Source organism: Rhincodon typus, chromosome 31 (genome assembly GCF_021869965.1).
Source record: "Rhincodon typus isolate 14 chromosome 31, sRhiTyp1.1, whole genome shotgun sequence".
NCBI classification, from domain to species: domain Eukaryota; kingdom Metazoa; phylum Chordata; class Chondrichthyes; order Orectolobiformes; family Rhincodontidae; genus Rhincodon; species Rhincodon typus.
Genome location: NC_063362.1, coordinates 5,316,559 through 5,336,637, shown reverse-complemented (window position 1 = coordinate 5,336,637; position 20,079 = coordinate 5,316,559). Strand labels below are relative to the sequence as shown.

The 20,079-nt window shown below is 43.8% G+C and overlaps 1 protein-coding gene across 1 annotated transcript in view; it reads left to right on the top strand.

Annotated features, from left to right (window-relative positions):
- Window positions 1-15,403: 15,403 nt before the first annotated feature.
- Window positions 15,404-20,079, top strand: part of ctnnbip1 (catenin, beta interacting protein 1) — a 103,745-nt gene continuing 99,069 nt past the window's right edge. Inside the window, exon 1 of the mRNA XM_048615143.1 lies at window positions 15,404-15,582. Within this exon, the coding sequence (XP_048471100.1) occupies window positions 15,458-15,582 (125 nt within the window). The 5' untranslated portion in view covers window positions 15,404-15,457. The remainder of the gene's footprint in view (window positions 15,583-20,079) is intronic.

Here is a 20,079-nt window from a genome sequence, read left to right as displayed (position 1 = left end):
TAGCACAGGAGTGAGAAAGGAATAGGAGGCTATATTCATGGGGTTAAGAACAAAAACAGAAGTTGCTGGAAAAGCTCAGCAGGTCTGGCAGCGTCTGTGAAGAAAAAAAATCAGAGTTAACATTTCGGGTCCAGTGACCCTTCCTCAGAACTCCGCCCAAAACGTTAACTCTGAATTTTTTCTTCACAGCTGCTGCCAGACCTGCTGAGCTTTTCCAGCAACTTTGTTTTTGTTTCTGATTTACAGCATCCGCAGTTCTTTAGGTTTTTATTGATGGGGTTAGCTGAAGGCGAGTGCATGGTTTCTGAAATGGAGTGTAACACCAGCATGGTTAAGCCGAATGGTCCGTTTCTCTACTTTTAATAACTTGTGAGTGAACAATGCTGGAAATACAATGTATAAGTTGTGGATAAAAACAGGACAAACTTTACAATGATGCCTTCCAATGTGTGGAACATGTGAACCTAGAGGCAGAAATAGGCCATTCAACTCCTCAAACATGCTCCACCAGTCTAGATCATGGCTGATCATCCACCTCAATGCCATATTCCGATGCTATCCCCATATCCCCTGATGTTATTAGTATCTAGAAACTCATCAATTTCTATCCTAAACATACCCATTAACAGAGATTCTACAGCTCTCCAGGATAGGAAATTCCAAAGATTTGCCATGTTGTGAATGAAGAAATTCCTCCACATCTCAATCCAAAAGGACTTGCCCCTTGCTGCCAACCTGTGCCTTCTGCTTCTCAATACTCCCCTTAGCTAAAGGTGACATCCTTCCGCCTATTCTATAGAGGCTGCAATGAAATCCTTTTCTTGTGTTTTACCCATTTTGTACTGTCCAAGCCAGTAATCTGTGCATACTATAACATTCAGGGAATAGAGAGTTCCAAGCATTTACTATACTTGACTGTTCCAAAACGTAATCTACATTCACTACTGCCTAGGAACATAGAATCGTAGAATCCCTACAGTGCAGAAAGAGGCTGTTTGGCCCATTGAGTCTGTACTGACCCTCTGAAAAGCATCCCACCCAGCCCCTTACCTATCCCCCTAACTCTGCATTTACAATGGCTAATCCACCTACTCTGCATATCATGGGCAATTTAGCATGGCCAATCCACCTAACCTGCACATCCTTGGACTGAGGGAGGAAACTGGAGCGCCCAGAGGAAACCCACACAGACACGGGGAGAATGTGCAAACTCCACACAGACAGTCAGCTGAGGTTGGAATTAAACCTGGGTCCCTGGCACTGTGAGGCAGCAGTGCTAACCACTGAGCCACCATGCCCCTCCAGAAACAGAGTGAAGCTTGTTGTGAGGTTTTCAATAGGTCACTTTGAACAGTTCAAAGCTTACAGACAGTTGAAATCAGATGCTGTAAGAGTGTGAGTGAGAGAGAGGGAAGCTGTCTCCATGTTAAGCAGTGCTGTTTGGTCGTTATTGCTGAGAAAGCCACTGGTTCTGTGTAGTTGGGAATCAGGGAGTGGCAGAACCAACAGTTGTAAAGCTCTGTGCAGATAGGACTCAGAGGTTTTTGGAGTCAGTTGGTGCACCTGAGCGAGTTTAGGGCAGCAACAAAATATAGGGGCAGTACTAGCATGGTGAAGCTAGCTGTCTACAAAAAGCTGAAACTGTGCCTGTGAGTAAGTGCCGGAGTGTAGTTTCAAGAATCCAGGGGAGCATAAAGCCCAGAAAACAAGGTGAATAACTGGACCATGAGCTGTCATTGAGGCACTCTTTGATGGAATGGTTTTTGAGGAAATTTAGAAGCTAGGTCTTCAAAACAGAAAAATTGGAATTTCCTGTTAAAGTTTTAATGAGATTTTATAACCTACAGTGTCACTATGGTTGGGGTGAGGGGAAGAGGTTGCTGAGAAATCTATGGGATTTGTCCTGAGTGCATTGCTACTGATGTGCATGGTGGGATGTTGAACCAAAATGTGTATGTTACCCATGTTTACCTCAAGTTAATGCCAAATCATAGAATCCCTACAATGTGGAAATAGGCCATTTGGCTCAGTGAGTCAGCATTGACCCACCAAAGAACATCCAACCAGACCCAGCCCTGGCTGTATCCCCATAACCTTAAATTTACTGTGGACAATCCACACATCCCTAGACACCACTGGGCAATTTAGCATGACCAATCCATTTGCACATCTTTGGACTGTGGGAAAAATCTAAGCACCTGGAGGGAACCCATGTTGACAGGTGGAGAATGTGCAAACTCCACACAGATAGTTATCCAAAGCTGGAATCAAACCCAGATCCACTGGCGGTCAGGCAGCAGTGCTAACCACTGAGCCACTGTGGATCCATTGTAACACAATTCTAACTTTGTTTAGTAGTGTTTATTTTGTTTGTTCAAAACCTTGGAATTTTATGGCTTTGTCCTTGAAGTACTTGAGGTCTCACACTTTCCCACTTTTATAAATACCGTACTTGTTCTGAGCCAGATCATAACTTCAATTTTGCAGCCTAGTCCTGGATCATAACATGTGAAAGATTTTGGAAATTGGTTTCTAAGTCCAATGTTCCAGATGCTATCACCTCTCGTTTTTCAATACTCTGGAGAATACAAGGCCCGTTCTCTTCAGTCTTTCTGCAATGGACATCCCAGGGATTAATCTGATGAATGTCTGCTGCATGTCCTCAACAGAAAGTACATCCATAGGTAACAGAACAAAAACTGCATGCTGGCTCCAGGTGTGGTTTTACCAAGATTGTGCACAAATGCAGCAAGACATTTTTATTCCTGTATTCTAATTATCATGTGCTAAAGGCCAACACACCATCTACTTTCCTAATTGCTTGCTGGACCTGAATGTTAGCTTTCAGTGACTTATGAAGAAGGACACTCAGGTCCTTTTGGAAATCAACACTTCCGAATCTCCCACCATTTAAGAAATACTCTGCACCTCTGATCCCCTGTCCAAAGTGATAATCTCATACTTAGGCATCCAGGGTCAACAAAATGAACACATCCCTCTCTTCCTTCTCACGGAGTGAGTGAAAAAGCAGAAAAACCAAGAAAGGGAAAACAAAGCATTCCAATACAATGAAAGACCTATTGAAGACCAGATCAATGGTAACATACAGTTATAACCGAAGCTAACATACAGTCAGCAATGGGTCATCATTGCTAAAACCAGTAGGAACTGTGAGACATAATTTAATCCACCTATTTGATCTCGACTGTTAATTTTAGAACCTTGGAACCTGTTTATATATTTGCCCGTATATCTGTGTCAAACTATCTGACTTTCCTCTGTTTTATATGTGAATAATTGTGTGTATTTGGCGTTTTAAAGGGGTACCATTCAAGTGTATATCAGTAGGTTGATAATTAGTAATAGAAATATATTTTCTCTCCCACTTGTTGAGGTATATTCTGTTAATACTGAAACCTGGTGTGAATTGCTTTTGTCCCGAGCAACAGTCAGTCAGATAAATAATCATCAATTAATAAATCAATCACCATTAATACTCGATTTAATTGAGTAGCTGCCAGTGTTCCCGGTAAACTGTGGAACAGCTTTGAAATTTCAGGTATGTCAATCAGGGTGTCGAAACATTGACTTCCAGTTTCGAATGTTGATGCTGCACATTGATGCATGGTCAGTGCACTGAAAACAATACATTAGAAGAAGTACTGGGAGTTACACATTTTTCTGACAGCTCAATTGTCAGTGCACTCTTCCCAATCAATTTGTTATAGTATGAGTCCTCGCATGTACACTCACCAGCCATTCTCCCATTAGCCATTAGCCACAGAGACTCAGTTTTAAAATTCCCAATCCTGCTTTCATATCCCTCCTTGGACTCGCTCCTCCCCATCTCTTTAACCTTTTATATCACTGCAGCCCTGTGGGACAGATAACTGCGTTCCTGTAGTTCCGGCTGCTTGCGCATCCCAGATTTTAATCCTTCCACTATTGGTGGCTGTATTCTCAATCACTTGCACCAGCAGGCAACTCATGAACCTGCCTCCCCAAACCTGACCACTTCTGTAACTCTTATCTCCTCTAATGCCACTTAAACCCAATTTTTGTCTAAGCTTTTGGTCATCTGAACCATTATCTCCTTATGTGGCTTGGCTTTTACATTTTTTTTTCATTTCATTAGCCATTAGCATGTTTTATTGCATTAAAGAGGCTGTTTAAATACAAGTGGTTGTTGCTATAGCCATCTTCTAAGGATGAATAATGAAGATACCAACTGAAACATAATCAAAACTTGTAAAAGGGTAAACGGATCCACATACCATTCAGGAGTGCAATGGGATACTCCCCACATGCCTGGATAGGTGCAACTAAATAACACTTAAAAGCTTGACACCATCTAAGACAAAGCAGCCCACTTGACTGGTACCATGTGCACTAATATCCACTACCTCCCAGCACCACTGGCACTCAATCAGAGCAGCGTGTGCCACTTGCAGAGTGCACTGCAGAAAGTTGTTCAGGCTCTCTAGGCAAACTTTCCAAACACATGACCACTTCCATCTAGAAGGACGGGGGAAGCAGATACATGGGAACACCACCGCCTGCAAGTTCCCCTCCAAGCCACTCACCATCATGACTTGGAAATATATCACTGTTCTTTCAGTGATGCTGGTTCCAAATCCTGGAATTCCCTCCTAACAACATTGAGGGTCTACTTCCAGCACATGGACTGCAGCAGTTCAAGAAGGCAGCTCACCACCACTTTTGTAAGGGCAACTGGGAACGGGCACTGAATGCTGGCCTAGTCAGCAACACCACATCCTGCATCTAAATAAAAAGAAAATTTCCAGTCAACATACGGTCAAAATACATTTGGAAACAATATAGGTTCTGGCCTTAATGCACAACCGTGTTTTAAGAGAGACTTTTGGAGGGTTGGGACACAATGATTGAATTTCTGCATATTTATAGTGAATTCAAGGGAGCAGATGATGATCCATTCCCCAGAGTGGTCAGCAATGAAGTTACCACAGAGTACAATGGGACCTTGATCAGATGGGCCAATGAGCTGAGGAGTGGCAGATGGAGTTTAATTTAAATAAACATGAGGTGCTGCATTTTGGAAAAGCAAATCAGGGCAGGTTGTATATATATTTAATATATACCTAGTATACTTATATTCTTAATGATAAGGTCCTGGGGAGTGTTGCTGAACAAAGAGACCTCGGAGAGCATGTTCATAGTTCCTTGAAAGCAGAGTGACAGGTGGTTAGGATAATGAAAAAGGTGTTTGGTACGCTTGCCTGTACTGATCAGTGCATTGAGTATAGGAGTTGGGAGGTCATGTTGCTGCTGTACTGCACATTGGTGAGGCCACTTTTGGAATACTGTGTGCAATTCTGGTCTCCCTGCTACAGGAAGGATGTTGTGAAACTTGAAAGGATTTGGAAAAGATTCACAAGGATGTTGCCAGGGTTGGAGGGTTTGAGCTATAGGGAGAGGCTGAATAGGCTGGGGCTATTTTCCCTGGAGCGTTGGAGGCTGAGGGGTGAACTTATAGAGGTTTATAAAATCATGAGGGGCATGGATAGGGTAAATAGACAAAGTCTTTTCCCTGGGGTGGGAGAGTCCAAAACTAGAGGGCATAGGTTTAGGGTGAAAAAGGAAAGATTTAAAAGGGACCTAAGGGGCCTCTTTTACAATAGAAGGTGGTGTGTGTATAGAACAAGCTGCCAAAGGAAACGGTGGAGGCTGGTACAATTACAACATTTGAAAGGCATCTGGACAGGCATGTGAATAGGAAGGGTTTAGAGGGATACGGGCCAAATGCTGGCAAATAGGACTAGATTTATCCAGGATATCTGGTCGGCATGGACGAGTTGGACCAAAGGGGCTGTTTCCATGCTGTACGCCTCAATGACGCTATAAGTGAGCGCAGCCGTGAAGCACACACCTGGATTTGGATGCCCGTCTAGAGTAGGCTTTTCAAACAAACAGAAGAAAGGTCTTAGATGGATTTAACTTAAAAAAAAATTAGAAATTTGAAGTCAACTTGCTAACAGATTGAATATGAGTAGGACACAGAGTGAGTACTCTATGCAATGAAAGATAGATGCTGTGTTTTCTTTAATCATCACGCTATAGTACCCACAGGCAGTTGTTAGGCATATGATTTGAGATATCAAGATTAATTTCTACAAAAACTTATTTGGGATAATCCCCGTAAAGCTCACCAAAAGTGACATCTGCACTCCAAAATAGACATACCACTATAACAGTCTCAGGCTTAGCATTAAAATTCAAGAATAATGTGTACTGAAGTGACATTTATACGTACGATGAAATGTGAGGAAACTAAAATCTGTCTGATCCAGTCTCGAAAGATTGCTGACATCAGACAGTGCATATCAATGTCCAGAATCTCTCTTGGCAATTGGCTGCCAGTTTCCATTTCTCTTGTCTCCTGTTTGAGCATCCTTTTGTAAACTAATCGGGATGGTTACGGTGGAGGATTGCCGGAAATGAAAAGCATAGTGTTGCGAAAGTTCCCTGGCTAGCATCCACCATGAGAAATCAGTTCTGAAGAAGGGTCGCTGGACCTGAAATGTTGACTCTGCTTTCTCTCCACAGGTCCTGCCTGACCTGTTGAGTTTCTCCAGCAATTTCTGTTTGCGCATCAGACATCAGTATTTGGGAATGCCAACACTGGCACCTCCACATCACAGCTACTGGTGACATCTCAATGCGTGGAAGTCACAGGTAAACTCATGTGGAGATGGTCATGGAGCAGGAAAGGTGAGGATTAATGTGATTGATTGATGATGTTATTTATTAACACGTGCACATGTGAACTCAAACCAGTGACCTTTGGTTTTTATTCAAGTGCATTTTATCAGTGGGGAGCAATTTGTTCCGTAAAGTATTTGTGGGTTAATTAGGGGTGAGAGTTCTTTTTAATTCATTCTGATCGGGCATCGCTGTTTATTGGTCATTTGAATGAGGCATTAGAATGTTACCAATGCACAAAGCATTGTACAACAGGAAGGAAAGTCAGTATTGCAGCAAAATCTCACTGACGTTGCTTATATTTATTTGCATTATTTAATTGATTATTGATTTTAACATGAACTGAGGTGTAGTACCATCAGAGGTGCTGTCTTTCAGGTGACAAAGGCATGCTCTTGATCAGTAAGATGTTATAGGGAAATGACAGGAGACTGGGATTTAGGGCAGCACGGTGGCTCAGTGGTTAGCACTGCTGCCTCACAGCACCAGGGATTCCAGTTTAATTCCACTCTCGGGCGACTGTCCATGTGAAGTTTGCACATTCTCCCCATGTCTGTGTCGATTTCCTCCGGGTGCTCCGGTTTCCTCCCACAGTCCAAAGATGTGCAGGTTAGGTGGATTGGTCATACTAAATTGCCCGTAGTGTTCAGGGATGTGTAGATTAGGTGGGTTATAGAGGGATGGGTCTGGGTGGGATGCTCTGAGGGTCGGTGTGGACTTGTTGGGCCAAAGGGCCTGTTTCCACACTGTAGGGATTCAATGAAAAATATTTCAGCCATGATCAAATGGCAGAGAAGACTCAATTGGCCAAATAGCCTAATTCTGCTCCTGTACCTTATGGTCTTATGAGACTTTAAATTGAAGCTCCACTTGTGGGAAGAGATGGTTGCAACAGGTACCTGATACAGCTGTATCAGAGATAGTAGGAACTGCAGATGCTGGAAAATCTGAGACAACAACGTGCAGAGCTGGATGAACACAGCAGGCCAAGCAGCATCATAGGAGCAGAAAGGCTAACGTTTCGGGCCTAGACCCTTCATCAGAAATGGGGGAGGGGAAGGGTGTTCTGAAATAAATAGGGAGAGATGGGGAGGCGGATAGAAGATGGATAGAGGAGAAGATAGGTGAAAAGGAAACAGACAGGTCAAAGAGGCGGGGATGGAGCCAGTAAAGGTGAGTGTAGGTGGGGAGGTAGGGAGGAGATAGGTCAGTCCAGGGAGGATGGACAGGTCAAGGGGGCGGGTTGAGGTAAGTAGGTAGGAAATGGGGTGCGGTTGAGGTGGGAGGAGGGGATAGGTGGGAGGATGAGAGTCACGGAGTCACGGAGAGAGTGGTCCCTTTCCCCCCTCAGTGGTCAAGAACACCCTCGACCGTATCTCCCGCATTTCCCGCAACTCATCCCTCACACCCCGTCCCCGCAATAACAACCAAAAAAGAATCCCCCTCGTCCTCACGTACCACCCCACCAACCTCCGGATCCAACGCATCATCCTCCGACACTTCCACCATCTGCAATCCGACCCCAACACCAAAGACATTTTTCCCTCCCCGCCCTTATCTGCTTTCTGGAGGGACCACTCTCTCCGTGACTCCCTTGTCCGTTCCACACTCCCCTCCAGCCCCACCACACCGGCACTTTTCCCTGCAACCGCAGGAAGTGCTACACCTGCCCCCACACCTCTGCCCTCACCCCCATTCCAGGCCCCAAGAAGACTTTCCACATCAAGCAGATGTTCACCTGCACATCTGCTAATGTAGTATACTGCGTCCGCTGTACCCATTGTGGCCTCCTCTACATCGGGGAAACCAAGCGGAGGCTTGGGGACCGCTTTGCAGAACACCTACGCTCGGTTCGCAATAAACAACTGCACCTCCCAGTCGCGAACCATTTCAACTACCCCTCCCATTCCTCAGACAACATGTCCATCCTGGGCCTCCTGCAATGCCACAACGATGCCACCCGAAGGTTGCAGGAACAGCAACTCATATTCTGCTTGGGAACCCTGCAGCCCAATGGTATCAATGTGGATTTCACAAGCTTCAAAATCTCCCCTCCCCCTAACGCATCCCAAAACCAGCCCAGCTTGTCCCCGCCTCCCTAACCTGTTCTTCCTCCAACCTATCCCCTCCTCCCCTACCTCAAGCCGCACCCCCATTTCCTACCTACTAACCTCATCCCGTCCCCTTGACCTGTCCGTCTTCCCTGGACTGACCAATCTCCTCCCTACCTCCCCAACTACACTCATTTTTACTGGCTCTATCCCCGCCTCTTTGACCTGTCTGTTTCCTTTCCACCTATCTTCTCCTCTATCCATCTTCTATCCGCCTCCCCCTCTCTCCCTATTTATTTCAGAACCCCCTTCCCCTCCCCCATTTCTGATGAAGGGTCTAGGCCCGAAACGTCAGCCTTCCTGCTCCTATGATGCTGCTTGGCCTGCTGTGTTCATCCAGCTCTGCACCTTGTTGTCCCTGATACAGCTGGATATTTTTTGGGTAAATATATGCTACCAATACTGCTAGTAAGGCATCTTTAATCAACTGTTCGTATTTGTTATGATACACCTCTATGGCAGGTGGGACACTATCTGGACTGTCTAGCCCATAGGTAGGGACACTACTACTTTACCACAAGCGTTACTCCCTTTTCACTGCCAACCACTTAGAGATCAAGGTAAGAGCAAATTACTGCAGATGCTGGAATCTGTACTGAAAGCAAAAATGCTGGACATCACAGCGGTTCAGACAGCATCCATGGAAAGAGAGCAAACTAATGTTCGAGTCTAGATGACTTATCATCACTTAGAGATCAATCTCCAATCCTCCTTGTAACTCTAGTCTACAAAGCTTACTCAAATTAAGTGGTGAAGAATTAACCACTAACACATCTTCAGTGAAATAGGCACATACTTGAGTAACACATAGGTGCTTTTATATTGTAATAAGGTAACAGTTACTTTAGCTTAAGAGTGCTACTTTAACTGTAGGTAATATCCATTGCACGCTTCTAAAAAGTACAAGGCTATCCTAAGTTACATGATTGTTAATGGAAGAGGTAAGACAAACAGACTGGATAACTAGACCATCATGGAAGCCATCCTCCCATTCATGGACTCCATTTACACTTCTTGTTTCTGTGGAAAGGCTGCCAACATCATCAAAGACCTCTCCCACCCTGGTAATGCTCTCTTACAATCTCTTCCATCAAGCAGAAGATACAGAAGCTTGAACACACGCACCAGCCGTTTCAAGAACAGATTCTTCCCTGCTGTTATTAGACTGATGAATGGACTCTCTATCTTCAAATAATGCTGATCTTGTTAATATTGATCTTGCCAAGCGCAACTGCTGTGCAGTGTAACCTGTATGGCTTACTCTGTCCAAGATTGTTTTATACTCTATGATCTGTACATCCTTGCTTACAATTATCTGCCTATACTGCTCACAAACAAAGCTTTTTAATGTACTTAGGTACATGTGACAATAAATCAAATCAATCAATCAATTACAATAGGCAACTCGAACTGAATGTCTAATGGTTTGTCTCCAACCAGGTCAGAAATCACACAACACCAGGTTATAGTCCAACAGGTTTATTTGAAAACACAAGCTTTCAGAGTCTGAAGAAGGGTCCCGACCCAAAACATCAGCTTTCCTGTTCCTCTGATGCTGCCTGGCCTGCTGTGTTCCTCCAGCTCCACACTGTGTCATCTCTTTCACAGTCTCGCTCCTCTCTCAGGTGTTAGTGAGAGAAATGACATCAGACACAGAATTTACAAGCAAAAGATCAAATGGTCATAGAACTGATGCAAATGTATTAAACAAACCTAAGATAGCTGTTAAATCTTTAATCAGTTAGAGCAGGTTTCGATTGATTAAAATGCAAATTCCAGAATTTCTTTCAGCTCACTGCCCAAGATAATTAAAGGTTTTGTCAGTATACCAGAGGTAACATCTCAGGCCAGACAATGCATTTCATGTGCGAGGCCCTGTTTAGAATCTGTTTGTGTCTTAACTTGGAGTCAGACTGGTTTTATTTTCCAAAGTATGAATTTATAAAATGCCACATTGACTGTCCACCTCCACATCATGTCTCCACTCAGTTGAATATCCTCATGATTGTCCGGATGCTTTGTTAATGAGATCGGAGATGGCTCCCATTCATCTCTTTCAAGGTAATTGTTCCTTTGAAGACTTTACAGACAAGTCGTCTCCATTCAATGGGTTTGTAATCTAGAAGGTACAATGATGTAAATGTGCAGCCATCTTTGACTGTGATCTCAATACAGAGGAACATAGTTTTGTCTTTTTTCAAAAGAAAATCAATTAGGGTTCCAGCTAATAAGTTCAAAATCAGCTTTTTTGACATCAAGCACAATTTCACAAGAGAAGAAATAAACTAGAAATTTCTACTCCCCAGTTTCTGTTTAGTATGTTTAACACTGCAGTTTTGTCAAGTAAAATTAAAAGGTGTTGTCTGAATCTTGAGTATGTGGTGGCAATTGGTATTCAAAATTGTGGTGGGGGTGGATGTCTCAGGGATAACCTTTCTCACAACACTTCAAATAGCCCAGCATGGCTAAGCACTTAAGAAGGACTGCAATGTTGAACTTTTAACTTTATTTCTTTATTTTTCTACTTTGTACCTAAGATTTTGTACCTAGGTACCTTTGTATCTAATATGATGCCAGGAATAGTGACCTGGTTCACTTTTCACTGTACTCATGTATCCCTGTACTTGAGTACATGTGACAACAAAGCCTAATTCTAATTCGATTGACTTTATCCTTGTGATTAAAACATAACAGGTGAATGACCATTTCCAAGGAATGACCAGCTCAAAGTATCTAAGAGATAGTAGGAACTGCTGATGCTGGAGTCTGAGATAACAAGGTGTAGAGCTGGATGAACACAGCAGGCCAAGCAGCATCAGAGGAGCAGGAAAGCTGACATTTCGGGTCTGGACCCTTCTTCAGAAATGGGGGAGGGGAAAGGGACTCTGAAATTTTGAAATGATTTTACTTTGGGTGTAGAATATAGTCAGTCATTATGTGATGATTGAAAGTTCACATAGCTGACTAAAAGTGAAGTGGGAGAAATCGTTCCTGATAAAATGGTCCTTCTTTCAGCTGGACGATATGAGAGTGGAAATTTAACTGGCCTCTGAGTTCATCCCAGAAAGAAAAGCCATGTGAACTTTTCACTAATGTATTTACTTACTCAGATATTCACCAACTGACAATGGCCCCTTCCTCAGGTCAGTGGCTTTTCAAACAGCAGCACTATGCCAATTTTTAAAGTTTACTTTTGGGATACAGGCCTGGCTGACAATATCACACTGTTTTCCCATCCCTGATTACCATGGGTACTGGTGAATTTTCTCGAGCCAATGTAGTCTAATAACAAGGCTTTCATGTTGTTGCCAAATATGGAATTCCATGATTCTATTGATTCAGAGACATTGATGGAATAGTGACAATGAACAAATTAGGATAACATGTGCATTGTAAGGAAGAACTTATTTGTGTGGTGTTTCCATTACATTGTGACTTCTGTTTATTTCAGTGTTGGAGGTCACAGGATATAGGAATGCATTGTTTAGATGATTTGATTTGATTTGATTATTGTCACATGTACCGAGTTACAGTGAAAAGTACTGTTTTGCATGCTATCCAGGCAAATCATGTACCATGTTATAGCTCCAGAAAAGGTGCAAAGAAAGATCAACTTTCGTGCATGAGATGTCCATTCACAAGTCTGTTAACAGTGTGGAAGAAGCTATTCATAAATTTGTTGGGAGATAGTAAGAACTGCCAATGCTGAAGTCAAAGATAACACAGCATCGAGCTGGAGGAACACAGCAGGTGAGGCAGCATCAGAGGAGCAGAAAAGTTGACGTTTTGGGTCGGCACCCTTTCCCAAACCAAAACGTCAACTTTCCTGCTCCTCTAATGCTACCTGGCCTGATGTGTTCCTCTAGCTCCACACTTAAATTTGTTGGTACTTGCTTTCAAACTTTTGTATTTTCTGCCCAATGGAAGAGGGTGGAAGAGAGTATAATCAGGGTGGGAGGGGTCTTTGATTATGTTAGCTGCTTTCCCGAGGCAGTGGGAAGTGTAGATGGAGTCAATGGGAGGAAGGCTGGTTTTTGTGATGGACTGGACTGCGTTCACAACTCTCTGTAACTTCTTGTGGTCTTGGGCAGAGCAGTTGCCATACCAGGCTATGGTGCATCCGGATAGGATGCTTTCTATGGTGCATCTATAAAAATTGCTAACAATCATTGTGGACATGTTGAACTTCCTTAGCCTTCTGAGGAATTTGAGACATTGGTGTGCTTTCTTGACTGTAGATGGTATGTACCAGAGCTACAGTATACCAATGGTCGAGAGAACAATTGCCAGTGTACTGTTCAAATAGAGTGCTTTGTTGTGGACAGCACTGAGATTTTCGAGTGCTTTTATGGCTGATAGGAATGGTGATTATTAGATGATTCCTCCTAATCATCAAGAAGCTCTGACGTGGTTATGGGTGAATCATTCACTAATAGGTTTCCACTCTGCCCTTCACATAGCCCGCAACCCTTCCTCTCCCTCCCAGAACCACAATGGGGTTTCTCTGGCTCTCACTGTCCATCCTACCAGTCTTTGTATCCAAAGGATCACTTCCTGCATTTCCAATAGGTTGCCATCACCAAACAAATCTTCACTCCCCTATCAGCATTCCAAAGGGACCTCTCCCACCATGACGCCCTCATCCATTCCTCTATCACCACCAACACTTCATTTTCCTCTCATGCCACCATCCCATGCAATCACAGGAAGTATAACACTCTTTTACCTCTGTCTGGCTCAGTATCCAGACATTCCTTCCAGGGAAAGCCATGACTTACACGTATCTCTTCTAATCCAGTTGTTTGAATTCACAATGCGTCTCCTCTACACTGGGGAGAACAAATGCAGACTTGAAAGGCCACTTTGCAGACTCCCTCTGCACCTTCTGGTCACTTGCCATTTTAATACACCATTTTACTCTCATGGTCACATTTCCGATCTAGGTCTGCTGTAGTTTTCCAGTGATGCTCGAAACAACCCGGAGGAACAGAACACTATTTCCCAGTTAAGCCCTTGACAGCCTTCTGGACTCAACCTGGAGTTCAACAACTTCAGACCATGAACCCTGTCCCCCATTTTCTTCCACACCACATTCCTACTCACCCAACCCAGTGAACTGATTTTGTCTCCAGCTGAACTGATTTATGTTCTGTTATTAACACTTTCCTTTGATCTATCTCACTTCTCTACAAACTTCGAAGTCACATGATACTAGATTGTAGTCCAACAGGTTTAGTTGAAATCACTAGCTTTTGAATGCTGCCCCTTTGTCAGGTGAAGTGACTTGGACTATAACCTGGTGTCATGTGACTTCTGACCTTGTCCACCCCATTCGAACACTAGCACCTCCACATCATTCTCTACAAACATTAGCACTCATTTTGCCTTTTATTCTGTGATACCTGCCCCTGACTTTCCCTTCTGTTCTGCATGCTCTTTCCCACTTTTTGACAGGATAACACCCATCATTTTTCCACCTGTCTCTTCAGTTCTGGAGAGTCATACTGGATTCAGAACATTAATTCTGTGTCTTTTTCTTCTGGTGCTGCTAGAAGTGATGATTTTCTCAAGCAATTTCCGTTTTTATTTCATAAAATCAACATCTGTAGTATTTTGCCTTTGTTTTATTGTAAGAGTTTTCCTGTTTCTCTTCTGAACATATGCTTGTGGTTTTATCCTTCTCCTTAACTTCAGTGAGTTAGTTCTTAATTGAAGATATTGCCATCAATAGAGGATTGACAGATTTGTGCGTATTGTTTAAAAAGTCGGCAAAAGTTATGATATATTTGGGAGGTTTGCTGAGATTCCCACTTAATGGTTTGCAGTTGATGGCACTAATAGGGTTTAATAATGAGGGCATATTGCAACTCAATGTCTGTATACCTTTGAGTGAAGAAGGTTTAGGGATGACCTAACTCAGATTTTTAAGACGATGAAATGATTTTGTAGAAGAAATTACTGCCCCTGTCAGGAGTGTCCAGAATAACATGACATAATATTAAAATTAGGGCCAAACCATTTAGGACTGAGTGGGATATGGGCCAAATGCAGGCAAGTAGGAATGGTTTAGCTTGGGAATCCTGGTCTGCATGGACAAGTTGGACCAAAGGGTCTGTTTCCATCCTGTATGACTCTAATTACAGTTTTACCAATGAAAGTTTTCATATTATGTACTATTTTTCATGATATTGACATTAATAATCTTAACTTGCATTCAAAAACATTTTAAGTTGGTGAGTTGCATCATTATTCGGTAGTTGTGAATTATAGATATTTCAGGTGACACCCTCACTAAACCCAACCCCGACCTTTTGCTACCAGTAGTTGACGGTACGGCGCAAACGTAGACCCGAAATGCCGGCTGCCGGCACTGTGTCGTGAGAGCGCAAGCGCAGACTCCCCTGGAGGTGGGTCTTGGGTTAACAGACCGGAGCAGGCACACACTCCACGAGGCGGGGTCCTGAATGACGGATGCGCATGCGCATACGCCGGGAACCGAAGTCCTGAGCGACGGCCGCCCATAGAGTGACGGTCCAGCGCAGGCGTAGACCCCACGAGAGGCGGGGCCTAGGGTGCCGGCCCGACGCAGGCGCAGATTGCCTGGGATGCCGGCCGCCGGCGGGGCCTCAGTCTGCTCGGATTATCAGCTTGAAGAGGCCGCCCTGTGTGAGTGCCAGACCGGGAAGAAGAGGCACCTTCACAAGGGAGGGGGGAGGGTCGGCTGGACCGGGTAAGGAGCCGTTGTGTGTGTGTTGTTTGTTGAGGGTGTGAGTGTCCGGTGAGAGGGTTGTTGGCTCTGGGCCGGACTCCGCTCCCTGACCACGGCCAGAGCCACCGCTTTGTCTCCCCTGGAGCCTCGAGCCCTCACATTAAATTAATCTAAACATCATTAAAAACTCACAGAGAGTTTATACCAGCAGAAAAACCATTGCCCCTGCACCGAGACATTTCAGTTGAGAGTGTGATACAAAAGGTTTCCTGTGTGTGAAAGACTGCTAATGGGGAATAGGCTGAGAGACAGACTTATATTTCTGTAGCGCCTTTCACAACCTCAGGACATCCCAGAGTGCTGTAACGTCACTCTGCTAGTAATCAAGAGGTAACTGCAGACCACTGTTCATTGCATATAGTTTATAATCCCATCAAGGCAGAAGGTTGACATTTGAATTCCATCAGATCTGGAATAAATTGCTGCTGTAATGTTGACCGTGTGACCAATGTCAATTTTTGTGAACAAAAAATTTCCACCAGTTCACTAATGCCCCTTAGGAAAGGAAATCTGTTGTCCTTACTCAGTCTGGCCTACATGTGACTCCTGACTTACAGCAATGTGGTTGACTCTGAGATGCTCTCTGGGCACGTAGCCAGTGACACCCCATTGCATGAATGATTTAAAAAAAGAATAGACAATAAAATAATTTGTTTTGAAGTGTGGTTACTGTAATAATGCATGTACTGATTGATTCATTCACAACTTGCTGTCCAAGTGTGATAATGACCCAGGAAATCATTCCTTTTTTGCAATATTGATTGAAGGTTAAATATTTGTAAGAACCTTGGGGGTGACTCCCCTGCTGGTCTTTGTTGAGATCTTTTGTATCTCTCTACGAGGGTAGGCGTGTCCTTGGTTTAACATCACATCCAAAAGACAGAACCTCCTGGTAGAGTTGCACTCACTTGGTACTGTACTGGAATGTCAGCATATGTTTTGGTGCTTAACTCTTGGTCTGAAATAAGTAATAAATTGTCTCTGTTTGGGAGGGAAGTTGGTGACTGCTCTGTCCTGTGTAAAGTTTTAGAGGTTCTGCCTTTTGCAGTTTGAGGAAGGTGAAGGTGGTGGAAAAGAATTTATTTGCGAGTAGTGTACTTTTAGGAAGCATTGGCAGTCACAGCACCACCTAGGCTGTCCTGCCCTTTACCTTACTCAGTATACAAAGTTAGAATCCTCATAGAATCCCTACAGTGGGTGCTCACCGAGTTTGAACTGACCTGCCAGACAATATCCCCTCCAGACCCAGACCCAGCCCCAGCCCCAACTTCCCATCTGATCCCTATCACCCTACATTTACTATTGCTAACCAACCTAGTCTAAACATCCCTGGTCATTATCAGGAAATTTAGCATGGCCAATCCACCTAACCTGCACATCTTTGCACTGTGGGAGGAAACCAGAGAATGTGCAAACTCTGTCCAGACAGTTACCCAAGGCTGGAATCGAACCTGGGTTCCCAGTGCTGTGAGATAGCCTTGCTAACCAGTGAGCCACCGTGCCAGTCTTAGGTAGGTGGATGACAGTTAAGATGATTAGTTCCAGGACAGTCTCTTCATGTGTAGATAGCTTGTATTTGTATTGAAATCTGTTGAGTATGTTGCATTTGAGTCCACTGAGTGCCTAACTAAACTAAGCAAATCAAATAGTCTATGACGTGTGTCCAAATAGAGCTGCAAGATCAATTGTTCGGTTTTATTTTGAGGGATTAGCGAGAGAGGAATGTTGAAGTCCCGAGGAAAGCAAATCATCTTCAAATAGTGCCTTCAGATTCTTAATGTTCACCTGAAGCCCCAGAAAATCTGAATGATTTATTGTCACTTGTATTTTACAGTGGATAGTACAGTAAAATACAGTGAAAGCTTCAAATGTTACCACAATCTGGTGCTATTTTGAATAGTCCGCCTATGCTGGATCCACGATGGTAGGGGTTGCCACTGTTTAGGTGCCAATGGGCCCGCCTCGCCGATGCCACTGAGTCCCATTGCTAAACCCATTCTTGCCCCACAACGAGAAGTGCCTGGCTTTGCTACTGCCACCGCCTTGTCCATAGCCAGGAGTCCCTGGCTCAACTGTTGTATTGACTCCAGGAGTCCCGGCTCCAGGCATAGTAATCTGCAGCTGCTGCCTTGCCAACACTAGGAGACCCCACCCTGGGCCTACTGCACCCAGGAGCCCTGGCTCTGCTGCGCCAAGCTGCTGCCATGCCAAGAGTCCTGCCCTGGTTGCCCTCCTCTGGGATGTCGTCACCATCTTGAAGAGTCTGCTGCTGCCACCTCTGAATGCTGGAGGAGCTTTGCCACCAGTGCCAGCCCCAAGTGCCAGGAGGACGAGCTTGCGTCTGCTCCTGCAGCCACCTCCGTGTGCCAGGAAGCTGCTGCCACTCTGTGCTTGGCCCATTCGCTGCCATGCCAACTAACCCGCCAAAGAGAAGAAAAACAAAACTGAAAGAGCAGAAGTAAAAAGAAAAAAAAAATGCAGATGGGAGTGGATGAGCCCTGGGCAAAAACTTTCACATAGCCCTGCTACCCCACCGCCATCTTGAAAAGTGTCTCATGTTCTGACAACTTCTAAAGAGTGTGCCTCAGCAACCCTCTCTTTGTCCTGTGTTGTGGTATCAACCCCACATCCTGTGGCCCTAAGATGTATCTGTTGAAATGTTAGGATGCAAGGGAGAGATTGTGGTGCTGTCACTGTGTAAATAATGTAGAGGGTCAGGGTAACCATTTTGGAGAGATGTTTGGAAGGTTTTCTACACACGAAGGGGTCGAGGTTTAGAATTCTCTTCCACCAATGGCAGAGGATGCTGGATCATTTGTTCATTTTAAATCCGAGATGGATGAGTTTTTGTTGTACAAAGGTATTGCGAGATATGAACTGAAAGCAGGTATATGAAGTTAGGCCACAGATCAGCCGTGATCTCATTGAATGGCAGAACAAGCTCAAGGGGCTGAATGGCCTACTCCTGTTCCTATGTTCCTAATGGGGATGTGTTAAAACACATTATGGCAGCTGATGGAATTTAAATTCAATTAGTTAACTCTGGAATTGAAGCCAGTCTCAGTAATGGTAACCATAAGCAATCATTAATCATCTTGTTCATTTTCTGTTTGACAAGATTTAATGAGTGGTGTGGCTTAGGAGTCAATGTTGGGGCAGGGATGGTTGCTAAATTTGCTGAAAACACAAAGGTAGGTAAGAAAGTATATTATGAGGAGGACATTAGGGAGCGACAAATGGATATGATGAGCATTCAAGAGTGCTTTAGAGAGAATGTAACAAAGAATAGGGAAAGGACAAGAGAATGTTGATTATTGTCACATGCACTGAGATACAGTGAAAAGTATTGTTCTGCATGTTAACCAGCCAAATCATATCTTACATAAGTACATCACGGTAATAGAACAGAATGCAGAATATAGCCCTATGGCAATAGGGAAGGTGCCGAGAAAGATCAACTCTAATATATGGGAGATATATTCGTAAGTCTGATAACAGCGGGGAAGAAGCTGTTCTTAAATCTGTTGGTACAAAGTTGCACTGTGCATGTGTCTGCACTAACTATCCAAATCAGTCAAATGACCATCGCATATGTAACACCGCCATTGTTCTGAGAAATCCGTTAAGTGAGTGAGCAAAGATTGGGTGATTGGAGTATAACGTGGAAAAATGTGATATTGTCCATCTTAACAGGAAGGATGAAAAATAAGCGTATTAGCTAATTGTGAGAGATTGCAGAGATCTGAGATGCAAAGCGATCTGATACATAAATCACCAAAGGTTAAAATAGGTATACAGTAAATAATTAGGACAGCTAATACAATTTTTTATTCAATTCACCTTGATTACTTCACAGGGATCAGTGTTGGATCCATTGTTGTTTGTCATTTATGTAAATGATTTGGATGAGAATTTAGGAAGCATGATGATATAGTGGACAGTGAAAAATATTATCTAAGGTTACAAAGGAATCTTGATCAATTGGGCCAATGAGCCAAGGAGTGGCAGATAAAGTTTAATTTGGATAAATGCAAGGTATTGCACTTTGATAAGTCAACAAGAGCAGAACTTATCCAATTAATGGTAGGGCCTTGAGTGTTGTTGAACAGAGAGACCTAGGGGTTCAGGTACATAATTCTTTGAAAGTTGTGCCACAGGTAGACAGAGTTGTAAACAAGGCATTTGGCACACTTGCCTTCATTGCTCAGACCATTGAGTACAGGGAGTTGGGACATCATGTTGTGGCTGTACAGGATGTTGATGAAGCCACTTTTCGAGAACTATGTACAGTTCTAGTAGTCCTGCTACACGAAGGATATTATTAAATTGGAGAGGGTGCAAAAAAGATTTACCAGGAAGCTGCTAGGACAAGAGATAGTAGGAACTGCAGATGCTGGAGAATCTGAGATACCAAGGTGTAGAGCTGGATGAACACAGCAGGCCAAGCAGCATCAGAGG